At 40.7% G+C, this 20000-nt stretch overlaps 1 protein-coding gene across 3 annotated transcripts in view; it reads left to right on the top strand.

Annotated features, from left to right (window-relative positions):
* Positions 1–20000, top strand: part of sec24d (SEC24 homolog D, COPII coat complex component) — a 23239-nt gene that overhangs the window by 37 nt on the left and 3202 nt on the right. Inside the window, exons 1-21 of one of the 3 annotated variants that reach the window (XM_062067002.1) lie at positions 1–60; positions 490–529; positions 610–807; positions 3171–3246; positions 3326–3447; positions 3518–3772; positions 4260–4360; positions 4433–4544; positions 4613–4740; positions 7585–7723; positions 7806–7921; positions 8021–8145; positions 9893–10084; positions 10155–10248; positions 10330–10617; positions 10686–10782; positions 10930–11075; positions 11145–11402; positions 12692–12871; positions 12943–13134; positions 13222–13311. The exon at positions 1–60 is cut by the window's left edge and continues 27 nt beyond it. In XM_062067002.1, coding sequence (XP_061922986.1) covers positions 654–807; positions 3171–3246; positions 3326–3447; positions 3518–3772; positions 4260–4360; positions 4433–4544; positions 4613–4740; positions 7585–7723; positions 7806–7921; positions 8021–8145; positions 9893–10084; positions 10155–10248; positions 10330–10617; positions 10686–10782; positions 10930–11075; positions 11145–11402; positions 12692–12871; positions 12943–13134; positions 13222–13311 — 2865 coding nt within the window. In that variant the 5' untranslated portion in view covers positions 1–60; positions 490–529; positions 610–653. Of the gene's footprint in view, positions 61–448; positions 530–609; positions 808–3170; positions 3247–3325; positions 3448–3517; positions 3773–4259; positions 4361–4432; positions 4545–4612; positions 4741–7584; positions 7724–7805; positions 7922–8020; positions 8146–9892; positions 10085–10154; positions 10249–10329; positions 10618–10685; positions 10783–10929; positions 11076–11144; positions 11403–12691; positions 12872–12942; positions 13135–13221; positions 13312–20000 lie in introns of all 3 variants that reach the window. The other 2 variants (XM_062067004.1, XM_062067003.1) reach the window with 2 other exon arrangements.

Below are 20000 nucleotides of genomic sequence, written 5' to 3'. Positions count from 1 at the left end.
ACGTGGCACTCTGCATTGCCAACAACCAACACACCAGGCGAACTCTACCCCTACACACAGGTAAATAAAAAACGACAACATTTATTTATCACTTCATAATCATAATGATAATATTAATGATAATAATAATTGCGTTGGACGCCGTTGTGTTCGGACGTTTTATGTACTTTCCTCAGTAGGTGTGTTAATAGCAAAGATGCCCCAGTGTCAACATTTCATTCCCTTTTGCTTTTTTTTTGTATTGCAATGTAACAAAATTAAGCTTATTTAAGATTTATAATGCAATCCAAAAGGTGAATTTATCCTCTATAACAGGCTTTGACGTGGCAACTATCCGAGCAGAAAAGGAACCATGAGTTTAAATACAATGTGACGTATTGACAATGTATATTTCGACATTAAAGTGTCAACAAGCATGTTTCTGTTAATTTTTTTCACTCTTACATAGATAGGAAACCCACAAAGATAATCTTATCTGCTTCCCAGCAGCATCTCAAAGGTCCATAATATGTGCACATTATTGCATGAGGTCATTATGAGTCACTAATCACTACCATTTTTAGTTTTTATTTTAGAGATGATTCTACCTTTGCTTTCTACCCTCCACAGGCTGTCCGTAAACCCGCTTATTGTGGCATGAGAAGAGCATCAGAATGAGTCAACAGGGTTATGTCGCTGCACCCCCCTACTCCCAGGCCCAGCCGGGGATGGGGGGCTACCAAGGTGGATTCAGGCCCGGTCCTGCGCAACCCAATTATGGACACTATGGAGGAGGAGCACCGCAAACATTCCAAGGACCTCAGACAGGTGAGTAAAGACCGTGAAAAGGTCAACCAACAAACACTGACATTGCATGGACACTAGTGTTGTCCAGATACCAATGTTTTGATACCGGTACTGGTACCAAAATTATTTAGATACTTTTCTAAATAAAGGGGACCATAAACAATTGCAATATTGGCTTTATTTTAACAAAAAATCTTACGGTACATTAAACATATGTTTCTTATTGCAAGTTTGTCCTTAAATAAAATAGTGAACATATAAGACAACTTGTCTTTTAGTAGTAAGTAAGCAAACAAAGGCTCCTAATTTTTAGCTGCTGACGTATGCAGTAACATATTGTCATTTTTCATTCTATTATTTTGTCAACATTATTAAGGACAAGTGGTAGAAAATAAATGATTGATCTACTTGTTCATTTACTGTTAATATCTGCTTACTTTCTCTTTTAACATATTTTATCTACATTTCTTTTAAATATAATAATCACTTATTCTTCTGTTGTTTGATACTTTACGTTAGCTTTGGATGATACCACAAATTTGTGTATCAATCCGATACCAAGTCGTTACAGGACCATACATTGGTCATATTCAAAGTCCTCATGTGTCCAGGGACATATTTCCTGAGTTTATAAACATAATATAACATTTTTTTAAACGAAAGAAGATGTGATGCCAAAAAATATTGATGTAATCATAGTAGTATCGACTAGATACGCTACTATACTTGGTATCATTACAGTGGATGTTAGCCGTAGATCCACCAATGGCGTTTGTTTACATGTTGATGCCAGTGAGCTACAGTGTGTAGTGAAGCATGTTCAGCTATTCCTCGTCCTGCAGGGATGATACTTGTAAGAAACTTACTTTATTTGTCGCCATGGAGGCGAGGATTATTGATTTAGAAGTAGCTAAAACACTGCAGACTGGGGCTGGACTTTAGCCGCTAGCTAGCTAGCCATGTCTTAAAGCACCTCTTCCTGAGGGCGTTTCAGTGTTATAACTTCAACTTTATCGTTAGTTTTTAAGACAAAATGCGTCCGTTCTCCCTTTTCTGTCTACACACTGTGTCTGCTTGTAAGTACTCTGTGATTGTGCACTGCGTAACATGCTCATCTGCTCGTAAACCAGCAGTGACACAACGTTATGATGACAGGGGTGCATGGCGGACCGGTACTTTTCAGAGGCGATATAGTACCGAATATGATTCATTAGTATTGCGGTACTATACTAATACCGGAATACCGTTCAACCCTTATGCACACAAACACAGATATTTAAAAATCACATACTTTCCTATGTGTTTACCCTCAAACGTATACTTATGTCCTTAAAAACATAGACTTTTCAAAATCAAGACTAGTGTGAATAGTTTAAACAACTCCGCCTTCAGCGTGTGTGGAGCAATAAAACGGTTGTCATACAAAAATGTGCAACAAAATGTCATGTTTTTAAACCTTAACAGAACAGAACATAAGATGTTCACTTACAAATGTTGGTGTATGTGCTTTATACCGCGCACAAAAAACATCCATGATCTTTCCTGGGCTCAATGGAAGTGGCTGATTTTTAATGGTAATGTACAGTTATTGTACATCTAATAGATCACTATATTGATGAACAGAGGTGTTATAATGCCACAAGTGTTTTGTTTTCATTTTGTGCAGGAGCAAATTGCGTCCATGCGCTTCATAACACGCTCAGGCGGTAATACACATGTAATTGTACATCTAGTCTAGCGCAGAGACGTTATAAAACTGCCAGGTAAGCTGTGGCTGCACTACTGGGCTTCTGATTGGAAAATGTGCGTGACAGCTGGTAAATGTGTGGACAGAGACGGTTTTGAATCTGGACTTGTGTGGATGTAGATCGTTTTAACATCGAAAAGGCTTTTTTTTTAAGTACTGCATAGGTGACCGTGTGGACATGGCCTCAGATGCAATTGAAAAATCATGAGGGGTGTAACGTATGTCATTGCAATGTGCCTCATAGTTCTGTTTGTTTTGCAGAGTTTCCGCGTGTCATTAAAACGCATTAAATGTCATGCAAAGGATTTTTGCCAAAATTAAGGCCTTAAATGGCATTAAAATACATTAAATTCGATGTCCAGAGGCATTAAAAAACTTGACGCGGTGAAATTACACAAGCTATTAGCTAATCATAAGTCAGCGATAAAGGCAGACAACAGTTAATGGTGCCATATATTTATATATATTTTTTAAAATACATATTTATATTTGTATTTAATTTAGAAACACAAACCCACTGGCCCCCAGACCCATCTTTTGCTCACAATGGGAGTCAAAATAATTGCCCAGGTACTGGTCAGACAAATGAGCCAGTACAAGGTTAAATACCAAAAATTAAATCCTCACCATGTTTCAGGTGGGATGAAATCGCCGCCTCCAGTGTCCACTCCTTACAGTCCAAATAACCAGCAGAATGGGGCTCACCCCCAAAGGTAAATGGAAGTAAATGTATTTTTTGAATTAATTCATGCATTCATCGATTAATTGATCAAGTGATTTGTTAAACCTAAGGTACCCTGGTGCTTACGGACAACCGCTGCAGTCCCCAGCATACGACAGCAGGGCCACTTCTGCCCCGCCTCCAGCCATGCAGCTGACCAATCAGATGAGTGCAATGAACATGGGAAACTATGGTAAGCTATGCTTAACATAAACCAATACTTCCACAACCTCTCTAATGAACCCATTTTTTCCTCGTTAAAGCTTCGGCACCAGTGCACCAGAACTCCCCCCCATCTGCGACAAGCCTCCAGCAACCTTTCGGTGCACCCCCTCTGTCTCAGATGCCCTCGGGACCGCAGTCGCCCCACATGCAGCCCCAGTCGAGCATGCCCATGAGCGGTCCTCCAATGGGTCATCCCTTCCCTGGAGCACCACCTCCTCATCCTGGTGGTTCTGGAGGCTTTCAGCAGCCTGGTCCTGGGCCTGCGGCTCCACCTGGATACCCACAGCAAGCAGGTAGGTTAACTGTTTTATTATTACATGTGTAAAAGAAGCTAGTATGCTGCAGAACAATACCGTCTTTTAGTAGTTTTTTTTAATAATGTTTGTATGCTGACATAAAGGTCGCAATAAGCTGCATCACCACACTTCATATTTGCCATTACCTATGCCCTTCAGTGTTAGCATCACAAAAAAACACAAGGGGCATTTTTTTGGGCGGAGGATATGCACAGCAAGCACATACAAGGGATGTAATGATTAGCAATATTACCGCACTAAAACTCCAGACGGTTAGTATTACCGTTTTACACTAGAATTATCGTAAAAACGTGATTGATCACCAACTGAACTTTGGTAGACTCACAGACTGATGATACTGTTATTTTACTGGAGAAGCAAGTGAGCACGCTAATTGCTAGTTAGCTTACATGACTAACTTTGAGGTATATTTTTGGAGGTAAAAACTTTAAAATCCTTTTGCCATGCCTTTGTTTGCATTCAGCTCCATTTGGAGGCCACATGGCGGGACCCCAGCCAGGACTTATGGGCTTCCCTGCTGGTCCGCCTCAAAAGAAACTGGACCTGGACTCTATTCCCAGCACAGTGCGTACTCTAGAATTGATTTAATGGGAAGTGTTATAATATGCTAATTCGTATGCTTTTTGTTCCTTCCAGATTCAAGTCATTGATGATGACCAAGCCAAATATGGAGGACAAGTCTTTAGCACAAACACCAGAGGACAAGTTCCACCTCTGGTCACCACCAACTTTACAGTGCAAGACCAAGGTATTATCCCATTAACATTAGTTTGTTGTTTGCATTATTTGATTTACTCTACATTTGATTGGATTTAGGCAATGCCAGTCCCAGGTTTATGCGCTGCACCACTTACTGCTTGCCGTGCACTTCAGATCTAGCCAAACAGTGCCAGGTCCCCTTGGCGTGCATTGTCAAACCGTTTGCCAGCTTGCCAAAGGACGAGGTAGGACTGTATTTCCTCAGTTTCCCTTAATTGCCAAAAAGTTAACATACTGATTAACATAATAACCCAAAAATAAGATGACCCTGAATATAAGCAAGCACACTTTTTCACTGCACTGTAAATCCCTAGACCTTGAATATTAAACATCTGGTTTTTAGGGCCATTTTGCGAAGAAAAACTACCTAACTACTGTCTGATATTAGGATCAATATGGTAAATTAGCAAGTTACCCAATAAAACCCCCCAGAATAAGATAGTAATTTTATAAAATTAATATTCTTTTGGATTATTATATATTAATGTGTGTGTGTGCAGAAGGGTCTTTTATTGATGGTTGAGAGATTCACATTGGGTTTAAAAACAACAGTCAAATAAAAAAAATGCGAAAAATCTAATTGGTTAAAAAAAGTTTTAAGAACGCAAATGGCCGCAATGAGGTTGGACTGTGTGGCTTGCTCTAGTAGTTTATACGCTATGTTTACAAGCTAGGCTAGTAAACTAATTAATGCCAATGCTATCACTGATAAAATAACAGAGGCTTTTGATCAATGATTTTTATAGATTTTTAAAATAACAATTATATTGATTTTGATATTGTTTTTCTAGTGAGTGACGGAGTTGTGATGCAGTGTTCTGTGTGAAAATATTGTGTTGAAACTAGGGCTGCAACTAACGATTATTTTGATAGTCGATTAGTCAATGATTATCTTAACAACTAGTCCACCAATCAGATAATACAATGTACGGTATATATATTTAATGGCTATAAAAATGCAGTTTAAGTTATTTTAGGAATGTGCATAATAACAACAAAGATGACTAATTCCTTCATAAATATTTATTTGTACTGTAACTGTGTTGCTCATTCAGCTGTTACAAACATTTAAATGACTAATAAAATGTCCGATTATAAGAAAGGAAAGGTAAAATGCTAAAAAAAAACATTAACCGCGTTTATATATTAAAAAAGCAGTTAAAATAGCAATGAAAACAAACAACAAAACACAAAATTTAACTTCCTCAAAAAGAAAAGCATATTGTGTTATTTAAAAGCTGCACACTATTATATTGACTATTGATTAACTCTCAGCAATTTTAGCTCTCTAATAGACTCATTGTGAAGACTTCTATCTTTGATTAATTCTTAAAATGTTGACTCTTTAATAGATTGTATGTTTAATCTTATGATACCTCTGTATTGGTGCCTGTCTGTCTCTACGTTTCCATGCACTAAATTAGTCTGATTTCTCAAATAGTTCGTTTTTTTTGTATTTTCGCGTCTGTGTGTGAAGTCCAAGTGTCCATGCACTTTCTCTAATGAGACTATTGGTCATACGCAGTGTGCCTTCCGTACACTGGGGAGGCGCTTATTTCCTTTTAGCGCGGTTAATTCATTTATATTCTGGTTGACCTATATGACGTCACACTCGGCGTCTGTGGCTTCTGACAAGTTAAGAGCCCTAGCTATGTTGTGATGCCCGCTGTAACATTGACACAGATTAGAAATATGACGTCTCTAATGGCTATACTGATGTTAAATAGCGAACAGCGTCAAGAAATGATCTTGGATTGCGCTACGAACATGACACTACGACCAAGAATGTATCGTAGTGGAGGCAGGTTTCGAAGTAAAGAAAGACAGACGGCAGAGAGGTTTTTTTTTAAAGGAATTTTTTAAACGAGAATCATGAAAACAAAAATTTTGAATGTCTCTGAGTTCATTCATAAAGCAGCAAAGGCTCTGTGGATTGATGGAAGGAGTTTTAAATCCAAAGGAAAAGACCATTTGTGCCCCGTGTTCCAGATTAACTTGGTTGCTATTGTTATGGACTATCTTGGGGACTGCGTGGCGCAGTTGGGAGAGTGGCCGTGCCAGCAACCTGAGGGTTCCTGGTTCGATCCCCACCTTCTACCAACTTCGTCACGTCTGTTGTGTCCTTGAGCAAGACATTTCACCCTTGCTCCTGATGGGTCGTGGTTAGGGCAGCTCCCGCCATCAGTGTGTGAATGTGTGTGTGAATGGGTGAATGTGGAAATAGTGTCAAAGCGCTTTGAGTACTTTGAAGGTAGAAAAGCGCTATACAAGTATAACCCATTTACCATTACCATTTATCTTGCCAGTTGTGTGGAATACAGAGTTATTGTTCATCAGTTTGGAAATGCTGCGTGAAGAGGTTTGTGTACGCTTTATTATTCTCCCTGTAATTTTTAATACGTGCTTTATTCTCTTTCATATTTCGTTAGGGAGTCCGCAATAAATTCCTTACTTTCTTTTTTTCTACCATCGGCACATTTGAAAATGTTCTGTTCTTTTAAATTGAGAAGCAAATAAACAGTCTCCGCTACATTACAATTGTTGTTATTTTTATCAAATATATATTATAACACAATTGAATTCCTTTACAGTAACGTTGAGACTTGGTTGTAGAATCTCCAATTTAAGTCGTATATTCATAATATTTTTCCAAAAAGAGGTCATCGGGGAGCGTTTTATATTCTGGTCAACACCGTAATTCGTGCAGACAAATGTCCTTAATACTGTAGATGCAAGGCACTTTCAGCACTTAAATTTACTCCAATACCATTCATTTAACATGAAAAAATAGTTCTCTTGTACTGGTCATGAGACATCGTATGAGATTCCTTGTTGTGTCCTAAATACTATCCTGGTCGCTCACCTCTTTGCGTGTGCCTTTTTAGGCAATGTTAGTGTTTCTCCTTTATCCAACACTGCATCTGGAGGAGAACAGACGATGTTTTGAGAACATGTCAAGCTCTCAACTTTTTCAGATGTTAGCTAATACAACTTAATCTCATGCCTTTGTGTCTCTTCCTCTTGGACAGACGCCGCTGTACCTCGTCAACCACGGCGAAAGTGGTCCCATCCGCTGCAACCGATGCAAGGCCTACATGTGTCCCTATATGCAGTTCATTGATGGCGGCCGCCGCTATCAGTGCTGCTTTTGCAACTGCATCAATGAAGGTGCAGCATCCAAACTATAATCAAAACTACTAATAAGACGTAAAAGTCGTAGTTAGACATTACCATTTGTCTTTATTCATAGTGCCAGTCTTCTACTTCCAACATCTTGACCACATGGGCCGCAGGGTGGACTTCTATGACAAGGCAGAGCTGTCGCTTGGATCCTATGAGATGTTGGCTACCCTGGACTACTGCAAGGTGTTTTAAGCATTATTGCATTAGTCAGCACCACATTCAGAATTGTGTCCTTTTTAAAGCACAACAAGTGGACTTATTCCTGATATGATGATTCCACAGAACAATAAGCTACCTAATCCACCAGCCTACGTCTTCATGATCGACGTGTCCTACAACAACGTTAAAAGCGGGTTGGTCAGACTAATTTGTAACGAGCTGAAGACTCTGCTGGACACGCTGCCAAGGTACAAATGCAATTTGAGATTTTTGATTGTTTTTGTGGTTGCCAGTTTTGTTTTATTATTTTTATGGTATACCTAGGATAGAGTGGTACTTCATTTTACGATTAATTTGAGATATGAGTTGCAAGTGTAATTTGAGCTACGAGCATTTCTGAGGCCAGTCGAAGTAGTGATTAATAATCCACAGCACACAGCCAGAGATCGACACAATCCTGCCCTCCAACCACTGTAGCTGAGAATGTGAATCAGAAAAACAAATGTTTTACAAACATCTCGGCAAAGTGGTGTGCCCACAGTACCGTCAATCTGAACCAACCCGAAGCAGAATAGCTTTCGCGCCAAAATATCTTCCACACAGCGGACATTAATTCATGAAAATATAGAGGAGCTGCTGTATGGTCTGCCAGACATTTTTTAGTTTGCTCTTTTCTTTTGACTCTACATATTGGATGAGTGAGCATCAACTTTGCTCACTGGGTGTTATTCAGACATAAATGTCCGTTGCTGTCTCTGACTTCTCCGGTTCATCCCTCAAAGGTCCGTGTGCAACATAAACTTCGAATTCCTAGTTCCTACTGTTACATGACGGCCGTGCTGCCAGATCTCTTGAGCCAAGCAAGCCCAAAGTCGCTTATAATAAGTGGACTTTGCAACACTGGACAGAAAAGCAGTCTAAAGGAGACATTACATTAGTCTGCTCTCCAAGGTAAATGCCGTTCAATAAAATTACATTATTTTTGTAAACTACTGTAGTTGTTTACAGTACAATATTGTATTGTTTTTGTTTTTTAAACATTTATTTTCCAAAAGTTAGTTTTTCCTTTTAAAAGTCATGTTACATGTTAATGGGGCTGTTGGCAACTTGCTCATAGTTAAATTTTTGTAAGCAAAAAATATAACAAGAACAAGCGGTATAAAATGGATGGATGAACCATTGCCTAGCTTGTGTTACCTTTAGTGGTTTAGCACCAGCACACATGTTTTACAATCGCCTATATTTTTCACAATTACTAAGTTTATGTAATAAACAATGTTTACTGGCCCGGATAAAATATGCGGTCACTCACCCTGTCTCAACGCGCAGGGAGCACCTGCACACATACAAAAGCAGTCCAAGAGAAGCAACAAACAATTTTCAGTCATGTTGTTGTTATGACAGAATATACATTCAATGACAGCGAACACTAACTATACAAATATCTGTTATTAGCTAACAACACCTAAAGCTAATGCATGTGTTACGTACGTACATAGTTACATCATTACGTCCCAGAAGTTGTAAGAAGACGGAATATACTGTAGAAAATTCACTGGGAAATTAGCGCCCTCTAGGCATCTGTGTAAATATTGCAAACAGTGCCTTAAAAATGGTGATGTTTTGAGGGGGTCAACCACAGATTAAATTAATGTTAATGATCGGGGGGCTAAATTGAGATACAAGTGTTTTGAGTTACAACTCAATCCTACAATCAATTGAGCTTGTAAGTTGAAGTGCTACTGTACTATATTTGGGCAGCATGGTGGCCTAGTGGCTAGCGTGTTGCTCAAGAGATCAATGGTTCAAATGTCCATTGAAACATTTCTGTGTGGAGGTTGAATGTTCTCCCCGTGGTTGTCTGGGCTTTCTCCCACATTCAAAAAACCTGCTCACCTGTGATCCTCAAGAGGACAAGCTGTATAGAAAATATTATTTATTTTAGAAAAAACTTGGTAATTAGTATTGTTTTTATAATTATCCCCCACTCACCAGTGAGGAGGGCGCTGATAGCTCGCCCGTGAAGGTGGGCTTCATCACCTACAACAAGACACTCCACTTCTACAATGTTAAGAGCTCCCTGTCGCAGCCACAGATGTTGGTTGTGTCCGACATGACTGAGATGTATGTACCACTCTCTGACGGCTTCTTAGTCAACTTCCAGGAATCCAGGGCGATCATCCACAAGTAAGTAAAAATCTTCATAACAGTATTTGTAAAGGTTAAATACTGAAGTGAATGTCTGCTTTATCTGAAGCCTCCTGACCCAAATCCCTGACATGTTTGCTGACACCAATGACAGTGAAACAGTCTTTGCGCCTGTCATTCAGGCTGGGGTGGAGGCGTTCAAGGTCAGCTTCAAGAAGGGGAAATGACAAACACTCTGTGCCCTGCATTCAACTCCTAATCATTTACTTTCCCTCACAATGCAGGAAGCAGAGTGCAGTGGAAAACTCTTCATCTTCCACTCCGCCATGCCCACTGCCGAGGCTCCGGGCAAGCTCAAGAACAGGGATGACAAAAAGTTGATAAACACAGAGAAAGAAAAGACGCTCTTCCAGCCGCTAAAGGGGACATACGAGCAGTTGTCCAAAGACTGCGTGGCCCAAGGCTGCTGCGTGGATCTCTTCCTCTTCCCCAACCAGTACGTGGATGTGGCCACCATGGCGGACGTTCCGTCGCATACGGGCGGCTCCATATTTAAGTACAACAACTTCCAGGTGAGCTTCTTCCAGATGAAGACGCGAGCCTGCTATTTGCTGGTTATTTACAATACTACATGTGTCAGGTGGAGACGGACGGGGAGCACTTCTTGCAAGATCTGAGGAAGGAAGTGCGGAAGGACATCGGTTTTGATGCAATCATGCGCGTTCGCACGAGCACAGGTAAGTAATATTACATTATAAGACTCTTTTTTTCTTTCAAATTCAGCGGTGTCATATTTTGATCAATTTTGTATATACTATGTGAGTGGGATACCGTCTAATATGCAGTCAACATAGAATACTATAGTTAAGAAAGTGTGTCTACAGGCTTCAGAGCCACTGACTTCTTCGGCGCCATCCACATGAAGAACACCACAGACGTAGAGATGGCAGCGGTGGACTGTGACAAGGCAGTGGCAGTAGAGTTCAAGCATGACGATGCGCTCAACGAGGAGACGGGTGCTCTAATACAGGTGTGCGTAAAAAAAAAATAACAACGTCTATTTAGCGCATTTTTCTAAACCATAGCCTTCTGTTCCCAGTGTGCCTTGCTCTATACCACTATCAGCGGACAGCGCCGCCTCCGCATCCTCAATCTCAGCCTAAGATGCAGCTCAAACTTGTCCGAGCTCTACAAGAGCAGCGAGACAGACTCGCTCATCAACTTCTTCGCCAAATCGTCTTACCGGGCCATCCTGAACCAGCCACTAAAGAACATCCGGGAGATTCTGGTCAACCAGACGGCCCACATGCTAGCCTGCTACAGGAAAAACTGTGCCAGCACTTCGGTCGCCAGCCAGGTCAGCCTGGAACACACAAACATACAAACTGATATGCTTTATTCAATACCATTTGTATACATGCAAAAGAGGCTGTTTGTAGCAAAATAAATAGTAAATATACTATAGTAGAAAAGTAAAATAATACTAACTATTGTTTAAAACAAATTGTTATTTTATGTATCCTTTTTTTATGTTTGTGTTTGACATTCTCTCAAAGAGTGGAATTCCATTGACAAAGATTACATTTCCTAGCTTTCTGTAATGCAGAATTTATGGCTGGACAGTAGATCCGCCAGGTTAAAATAAGATCAGACAAAGATAAAAGCACATCGATAGGGTGGATAGAATTTTGAGTTTAAGTTATTTACATTTCTTTGTTTCTAAATTAAAAACAAAAACATACTAAGAAAAAAAAAGATTTTCACATTACATTGCTTTCAAATGAACATTTGCCATTTTTAATCAAATTAAACATCAAATTATTTTCTAAATCAGTAATTCATGGTGAATCAATTAAACATAAAATGTTTTATGCTGTCTATTTTACTTAATCAAATTATAAGTCAAATTATTTATATTTGAAATCAAAGATTTCCATGTTAAATTCTTGTGGAATCTAAAAAAACAACTTAATTTTGAAAACATGTCATACAGCATACACTGTATATATACAGTATTCTTCATTAATCAATTTATTTATAGGTCAAGTTATATACTCTGCCGGTCAAAAGTTTTAGAACACCTCATTCATAGCAGTATGTCCATTCATTTGAGTGCTACTGTAAATCTAACCACAATTTTACATCCTTGGATATCAATGTTGTTAAAATGAACCTAACTTTAGTAAGGTCCGGAAGTATTTAGACCGTGACGGTTTTTGTATGATTTGTCTTGTACAGTATACATAATTATTGATTTTGAATAAATTAACAAATCAGCATGGGATTGAAGTGTTAAGTTTCAGCTTTAAGAGTTTTTACAAAAGTATGGCATTTACCATTTAAGAATTACAGCTACATAATGTTAATATATATTTATTTTTCATGGATTCAAATCCACCCATTTTCATGTTTTGAATTCGAATGACAGGATGACATAGAATTAAAACATGTTAATATGCGTGACACGTGTATTGTTGGGGTGAGTTGATCAAAAATGATAATCTTTAGGGTTTTTTATGAGTGGGCCCTTTATTTATATGTAGTATTTTGCTTTCTGCAGCAAGTGTCTGAAAGTAACCACAAATAGCAGGGATCTACTGGATGTGTGGATTTTCTCCAATTAAAGGTGTGTTTGTGTGTGTTAAGCTGATCATGCCAGATGCCATGAAGGTGTTTCCGGTCTACATGAACAGCCTGATGAAAACGGCTCCCTTGACCGCCAGTACGGAACTGTCGACAGATGATCGGGCCCATCAGAGGCTGTCTGTCATGGCCATGGGAGTGGAGGACACTCAGCTGCTGCTCTACCCGCGCCTCATTCCGCTGGTATGGCAAAGGCAAGGTGGGGAGGGAAAAAAGACAAATGAAGACCGAAGTATTTTTATTTTTCCTTTTAGCACGACATGGATGTCACCAATGAGGCTCTACCCGCTCCACTGCGCTGCACGGAAGAGCGTCTAGCAGACTCTGGCGTCTTCCTTTTAGAAAACGGCCACTCTATGTTCCTGTGGCTGGGCCAGTCAAGTCCCCCTGAAGTTATTCAGGGACTTTTTAACGTACCATCGCTCGCCCACCTGCAAGGCAACATGGTCAGAACTATTTCTAACATTAACATTTTACCAACAATAACTTAACACATAACTGACTTTACTGTGCTTGTTTTTCTTCCCCCAAAGTGTGTTCTTCCTGATCTGGACAGCCCACTGTCAAAGAAGGTCCGGTCCATCATGAGGGACCATCTTGAAAAGAGGCCCAAATCCATGAAGGTAAGGGAAAAAATATCACACAGGAAAAATGGACAACGGTCTACTTATCTGTGGCTCCCTCTAGTGCATCTTTAAAGTACATACATGCCCACACAATATACAAAACCAGTGAAGTTGGCACATTGTGTAAATCAGGGGTCACCAACGCGGTGCCCGCGGGCACCAGGTCGCCCGTAAGGACCAGATGAGTCGCCCGCGCGCCTGTTCTAAAAACAAAAACAAAAAAAAATTTAATCTACGTAGAAAAAACACAAGATACACTTTCAATCAGTGCATCAACACAAACAACCTCCCCCATGCACACTCATCCACACCCACTCACACAAAAGGGGTTATTTCTTTCTGCTACCAATATTCAATCAATCAATCAATGTTTATTTATATAGCCCTAAATCACAAGTGTCTCAAAGGGCTGTACAAGCCACAACGACATCCTCGGTACAGAGCCCACATACGGGCAAGGAAAACTCACCCCAGTGGGACGTCAATGTGAATGACTATGAGAAACCTTGGAGAGGACCGCATATGTGGGTAACCCCCCACCCCCCCCCCCCTCTAGGGGAATAATATTCTGGTCCCCACAACATAGACAACACATCTGCAAGGGACACAGTCCCTGAAGCACACATGATTGTATAGGCTGCTGGTCCACTAAAATTTTCATTAATTACTATTTTTTATGTAATTATTTTTATATTGTTTTACTTTCTTTTTTATCCAAGAAAATGTTTTTTATTTATTTATCTTATTTTATTTTTTAAAAAAGGGCCTTATCTTCAACAGACCAGGTTGTCAATGAAATTAGATTTGTTTGAAGGGTTTTTTAAACCAGGCCAAGTCCAGATAATGTCCAAGTCGGACTCAGCAACACACACCTTCATTCATGTACACAGAAAAAAATTAGGGAACACAACAGATTGCATATAATTTATAAACAAAATTACATTTTCAAAATAAGCATTTATGTACAGTCCAGATTATGTCCAGGTCACTCAAATTAGGGAACACAACAACAGATATCATATAATCTATAAACATAATTATACTTTCAAAATAAGCCTTTGAGGACTTCTCATCTTTTTTTAATGTTTTTTGGCATCATTATCATTTTCAACCATGTAACTTTCTAAAGTTAGAAAATACTGAATAAATGTTTTAAAGAAAGTAATACTAAGTGAATATCTGTTTTTGGCCTTAAAAATAAACATTTTACCGAGTACTATAATTCATCCTTCCATCCATTTTCTTCCACTTATCCGAGGTCGGGTCGCGGGGGCAGCAACCTAAGCAGGGAAACCCAGACTTTCCTCTCCCCAGCCACTTCGTCCAGCTCTTCCCGGGGGATCCCGAGGCGTTCCCAGGCCAGCCGGGAGACATAGTCTTCCCAACGTGTCCTGGGTCTTCCCCGTGGCCTCCTACCGGTCGGACGTGCCCTAAACACCTCCCTAGGGAGGCGTTCGGGTGGCATACTGACCAGATGCCCGAACCACCTCAACTGGCTCCTCTCGATGTGGAGGAGCAGCGGCTTTACTTTGAGCTCCCCCCGGATGGCAGAGCTTCTCACCCTATCTCTAAGGGAGAGCCCCGCCACCCGGCGGAGGAAACTCATTTCGGCCGCTTGTACCCGTGATCTTGTCCTTTCGGTCATAACCCAAAGCTCATGACCATAGGTGAGGATGGGAACGTAGATCGACCGGTAAATTGAGAGCTTTGCCTTCCGGCTCAGCTCCTTCTTCACCACAACGGATCGATACAGCGTCTGCATTACTGAAGACGCCGCACCGATCCGCCTGTCGATCTCACGATCCACTCTTCCCTCACTCGTGAACAAGACTCCAAGTTACTTGAACTCCTCCACTTGGGGCAGGGTCTCCTCCGCAACCCGGAGATGGCACTCCACCCTTTTCCGGGCGAGAACCATGGACTCGAACTTGGAGGTGCTGATTCTCATCCCAGTCGCTTCACACTCAGCTGCGAACCGATCCAGCGAGAGCTGAAGATCCTGGCCAGATGAAGCCATCAGGACCACATCATCTGCAAAAAGCAGAGACCTAATCCTGCAGCCACCAAACCAGATCCCCTCAACGCCTTGACTGCGCCTAGAAATTCTGTCCATAAAAGTTATGAACAGAATCTGTGACAAAGGGCAGCCTTGGCGGAGTCCAACCCTCACTGGAAACGTGTCCAACTTACTGCCGGCAATGCGGACCAAACTCGGGCACTGATCATACAGGGAGCGGACCGCCACAATCAGACAGTCCGATACCCCATACTCTCTGAGCACTCCCCACAGGACTTCCCGAGGGACACGGTCGAATGCCTTCTCCAAGTCCACAAAACACATGTAGACTGGTTGGGCAAACTCCCATGCACCCTCAAGGACCCTGCCGAGAGTATAGAGCTGGTCCACAGTTCCACGACCAGGACGAAAACCACACTGTTCCTCCTGAATCCGAGGTTCGACTATCCGGCGTAGCCTCCTCTCCAGCACACCCGAATAGACCTTACCAGGAAGGCTGAGGAGTGTGATCCCACGATAGTTAGAAAACACCCTCAGGTTCCCCTTCTTAAAGAGAGGAACCACCACCCCGGTCTGCCAATCCAGAGGTACCGCCCCCGATGTCCACGCGATGCTGCAGAGTCTTGTCAACCAAGACAGCCCCACAGCATCCAGAGCCTTAAGGAACTCCGGGCGGATCTCATCCACCCCCGGGGCCTTGCCACCGAGGAGCTTTTTAACTACCTCAGCAACCTCAGCCCCAGAAATAGGAGAGCCCACCACAGATTCCCCAGGCACTGCTTCCTCATAGGAAGACGTGTTGGTGGGATTGAGGAGGTCTTCGAAGTATTCCCTCCACCGATCCACAACATCCGCAGTCGAGGTCAGCAGAACACCATCCTCACCATACACGGTGTTGATAGTGCACTGCTTCCCCTTCCTGAGGCGGCGGATGGTGGTCCAGAATCGCTTCGAAGCCGTCCGGAAGTCGTTTTCCATGGCTTCCCCGAACTCCTCCCATGTCCGAGTTTTTGCCTCCGCGACCACTGAAGCCGCACACCGCTTGGCCTGTCGGTACCTGTCCGCTGCCTCAGGAGTCCTATGAGCCAAAAGAACCCGATAGGACTCCTTCTTCAGCTTGACGGCATCCCTCACCGCCGGTGTCCACCAACGGGTTCTAGGATTACCGCCACGACAGGCACCAACTACCTTGCGGCCACAGCTCCAATCAGCCGCCTCGACAATAGAGGCGCGGAACATGGTCCATTCAGACTCAATGTCCAGCACCTCCCTCGTGACATGTTCAAAGTTCTTCCGGAGGTGGGAATTGAAACTCTCTCTGACAGGAGACTCTGCCAGACGTTCCCAGCAAATTAAATTGACTAAATCATGATTGTCAATGAACTCTCCTAAAATAACAGAAACCACATTAAGCTTCATAAACAAACCAATCCTTAAACACATTTTTTCAACTTCCACCCAAAACAAAGACACAATATGACAATGCCAAAACAAATGCAGGGTGGATTCAGGCTCCTGACAACAAAATCGGCAATCATCTGACTCTGTCATATTCCATAATTTTAACATTTTCCCTGTGGGTAAAAAGTTATAAATAATTTTAATTTGAAAATAACGATTTTGCACATCGATAGTGGTTTTATAGATTAGTTTGAATATGGCATCCCATGGCAACGGGCAGTCAAAAAAGTCCTCCCATTTTCCATTTGTGTTGTATGAGGCAGCCTTCAAAGATTTCTTTATTAAATAAAAATTATATATTTTTCTATTTATTTTAGTTCCTTTTTGCCAACTAGAATTTCTTATTAGAGGTTTACAAACTAATAATTTAGTAGTTCCATAATTAATTATTTGTTTCCATCTTTTCCCAATTAGTTGATAAAATGAAAAGCTTGAGCAAGCATCACCATACATAGCTCTAAATTCATCATACTTCATAATTTTACCATTCTCATTGATAATATCATTGACAAAAAGGATTCCTCTTTCAAACATATTTTTCCAAAAGAAAGGCTTTCCATCTATTACAATATTAGAGTTCATCCATATTAACTGCTGCAAAATATCGTCTCTTTTTTCTGGAACATAAAATTGAAAACACCACTATGAGTGGATTGTTTCCTTTATGAACCTCACCATGTTTCCCAGCAGACTCTCTGGGAGGGGATCACTTGTAAAAAAGGATATAATTTCTTTTGATACAGTACATGTTTTTTGTCCAACAGGACATTTGTGTACCACTCAATGTTTAAATACATCTTTGGAACAATTGATGCTTTTAAAGACAGACACATAGCTTCAAGGTTGAGAAGTTTCAGGCCCCCATATTCATACTCTTTGTACAAAACCTTTCTTTTAATCTTTTCTGGTTTGCCGTTCCAGACAAAATCGAAGACCCTCCGCTCATAAATCTTAAAAAAGTTTTGTGATGGAGCTGGTAATGACAAAAACAAATAAATAAATTGAGGAATAATTAACGAGTTGGCAATAGACATTTTACCATACAAGGTTAGGGATTTCCCTTTCCATAATTGCATAATTTTGTCCAGCTTTCTTAGTCGATTATCATAATTTACTGAGCCTAGATCTTCCAGATTTTCTGGGACAACAACACCAAGTATGCTAACTGGTCCATCTGTCCACAAAACAGGCACTTTGCATTCCATTCGAAAGGACGTTCCCTTTAGATTTCCGATCCTTAACATTTTACATTTATCATAATTAAGCTTAAGGCCAGTATGCTGTGAAAATATGTCCAAAAGATTAAGAAGGTTCCGCAAACAATGAGGAAAAATCTTATCTTTGTGAATCAGCCTTTTCTGACATGAACTTAATCAAGAACAAACACAGAACACGCCTCACTGATGCACATCTGCAAGACTCACTCAGAGTTGCAGTGTCAAGTTACACACCAGAGTACAACACACTAGTTAACAGCATGCAATGCCAGGCTTCCCACTAACTGACAAAGAAACAGATAACAGATTTGGTGTCCAGTTCAAAGTGTGACATGATTTAAAAATTTGAGAGTTTACTTTTGTATTTTACATGAGTTATTATTTGTACAAACATGGTGCAAAGTAATTCATGATTTGTTAAAAAATGTTAGTGGCTAGCTAATTAAAATGGGATATTGTGATTTCACAAGACTGTCTTTGAAGTGATCTTTTGAAAATGTTCAATTTGAAAAATGTGCACTTAGAGAAAATATAAAAATAAAATGTTGCATATTGATATTTATCTGTTTCTATATATATTTATTGTGAGAAATCATTAAGATGATCAGTGATTCCACAAAGATAAATATCATTAATTATTAATAATAACAGAGTTAAAGGTAAATTGAGCAAATTGGCTACTTCTGGCAATTTATTTAAGTGTGTATCTAACTGGTAGCCCTTCGCATTAATCAGTACCCAAGAAGTAGCCCTTGGTTTCAAAAAGGTTGGTGACCCCTGGTGTAAATGATAAATAAAAACAGAATACAATGATTTGCAATTTCTTTTCAACCTATATTCAATTAAATAGACTGCAAAGACAAGATACTTAATGTTGGAACTGGTAGAATTTGTTATTTTTAGCAAATATTAGCTCATTTGGAATTTGATGCCTGCAACATGTTTTAAAAAAACTGGCACAAGTGGCAAAAAGACTGAGAAAGTTGAGGAATGCTCATAAAACACTTAATTGGAACATCCCACAGGTGAACAGGCTAATTGGGAACAGGTGGGTGCCATGATTGGGTATAAAAGCAGCTTCCATGAAATGCTCAGTCATTCACAAACAAGGATGGGGCGAGGGTCACCACTTTGTGAACAAATAAGTGAGCAAATTGTCGAACAGTTTAAGAACAACATTTTTCAATGAGCTATTGCAAGGAATATCATCAAAAGGTTCAGTGAATCTGGAGAAATCACTGCACGTAAGCGGAAATGCCCGTGACCTTCGATCCCTCAGACGGTACTGCATTAAAAACCGACATCAGTGTATAATGGATATCACCACATGGGGTCAGGAACACTTCAGAATACCACTGTCAGTAACGACAGTTGGTCGCTACATCTGTAAGTGCAAGTTAAACCTCTACTATACAAAGCGAAAGCCATTTATCAACAACACCCAGAAACGCTGCCGGCTTTGCTGGGCCCGAGCTCATCTAAGATGGACTGATGCAAAGTGTAAAACTGTTCTGTGGTCTGACGAGTCCACGTTTCAAATAGTTTTTGGAAACTGTGGACGTCGTGTCCTCCGGACCAAATAGGAAAATAACCATCTGGACTGTTAAAGGCGCAAAGTTCAAAAGCCAGTATCTGTGATGGTACGGGGGTTATTAGTGCCCAAGACATGGGTAACTTACACATCTGTGAAGGCACCATTAATACTGAAAGGTACATACAGGTTTTGAAGCAACATATGTTGCAATCCAAGCAAGGTATTTTCCATGGACGCCCCTGCTTATTTCAGCAAGACAATGCCAAGCCACATTCTGCACGTTACAACAGTGTGGCTTCGTAGTAAAAGAGTGCGGGTACTAGACTGGCCTGCCTGTAGTCCAGACCTGTCTCCCATTAAAAATGTGTGGCACATTATGAAGCCTAAAATACGACAACGGAGACCCCGTACTGTTGAACAACTTTAAGTTGTACATCAAGCAAGAATGGGAAATAAT

The sequence above is a fragment of the Entelurus aequoreus genome, linkage group LG12 (assembly GCF_033978785.1).
Source record: "Entelurus aequoreus isolate RoL-2023_Sb linkage group LG12, RoL_Eaeq_v1.1, whole genome shotgun sequence".
NCBI lineage: Eukaryota > Metazoa > Chordata > Actinopteri > Syngnathiformes > Syngnathidae > Entelurus > Entelurus aequoreus.
The sequence above is the reverse complement of the archived record's forward strand: the minus strand, read 5'-3'. Positions and strand labels throughout refer to the sequence as shown.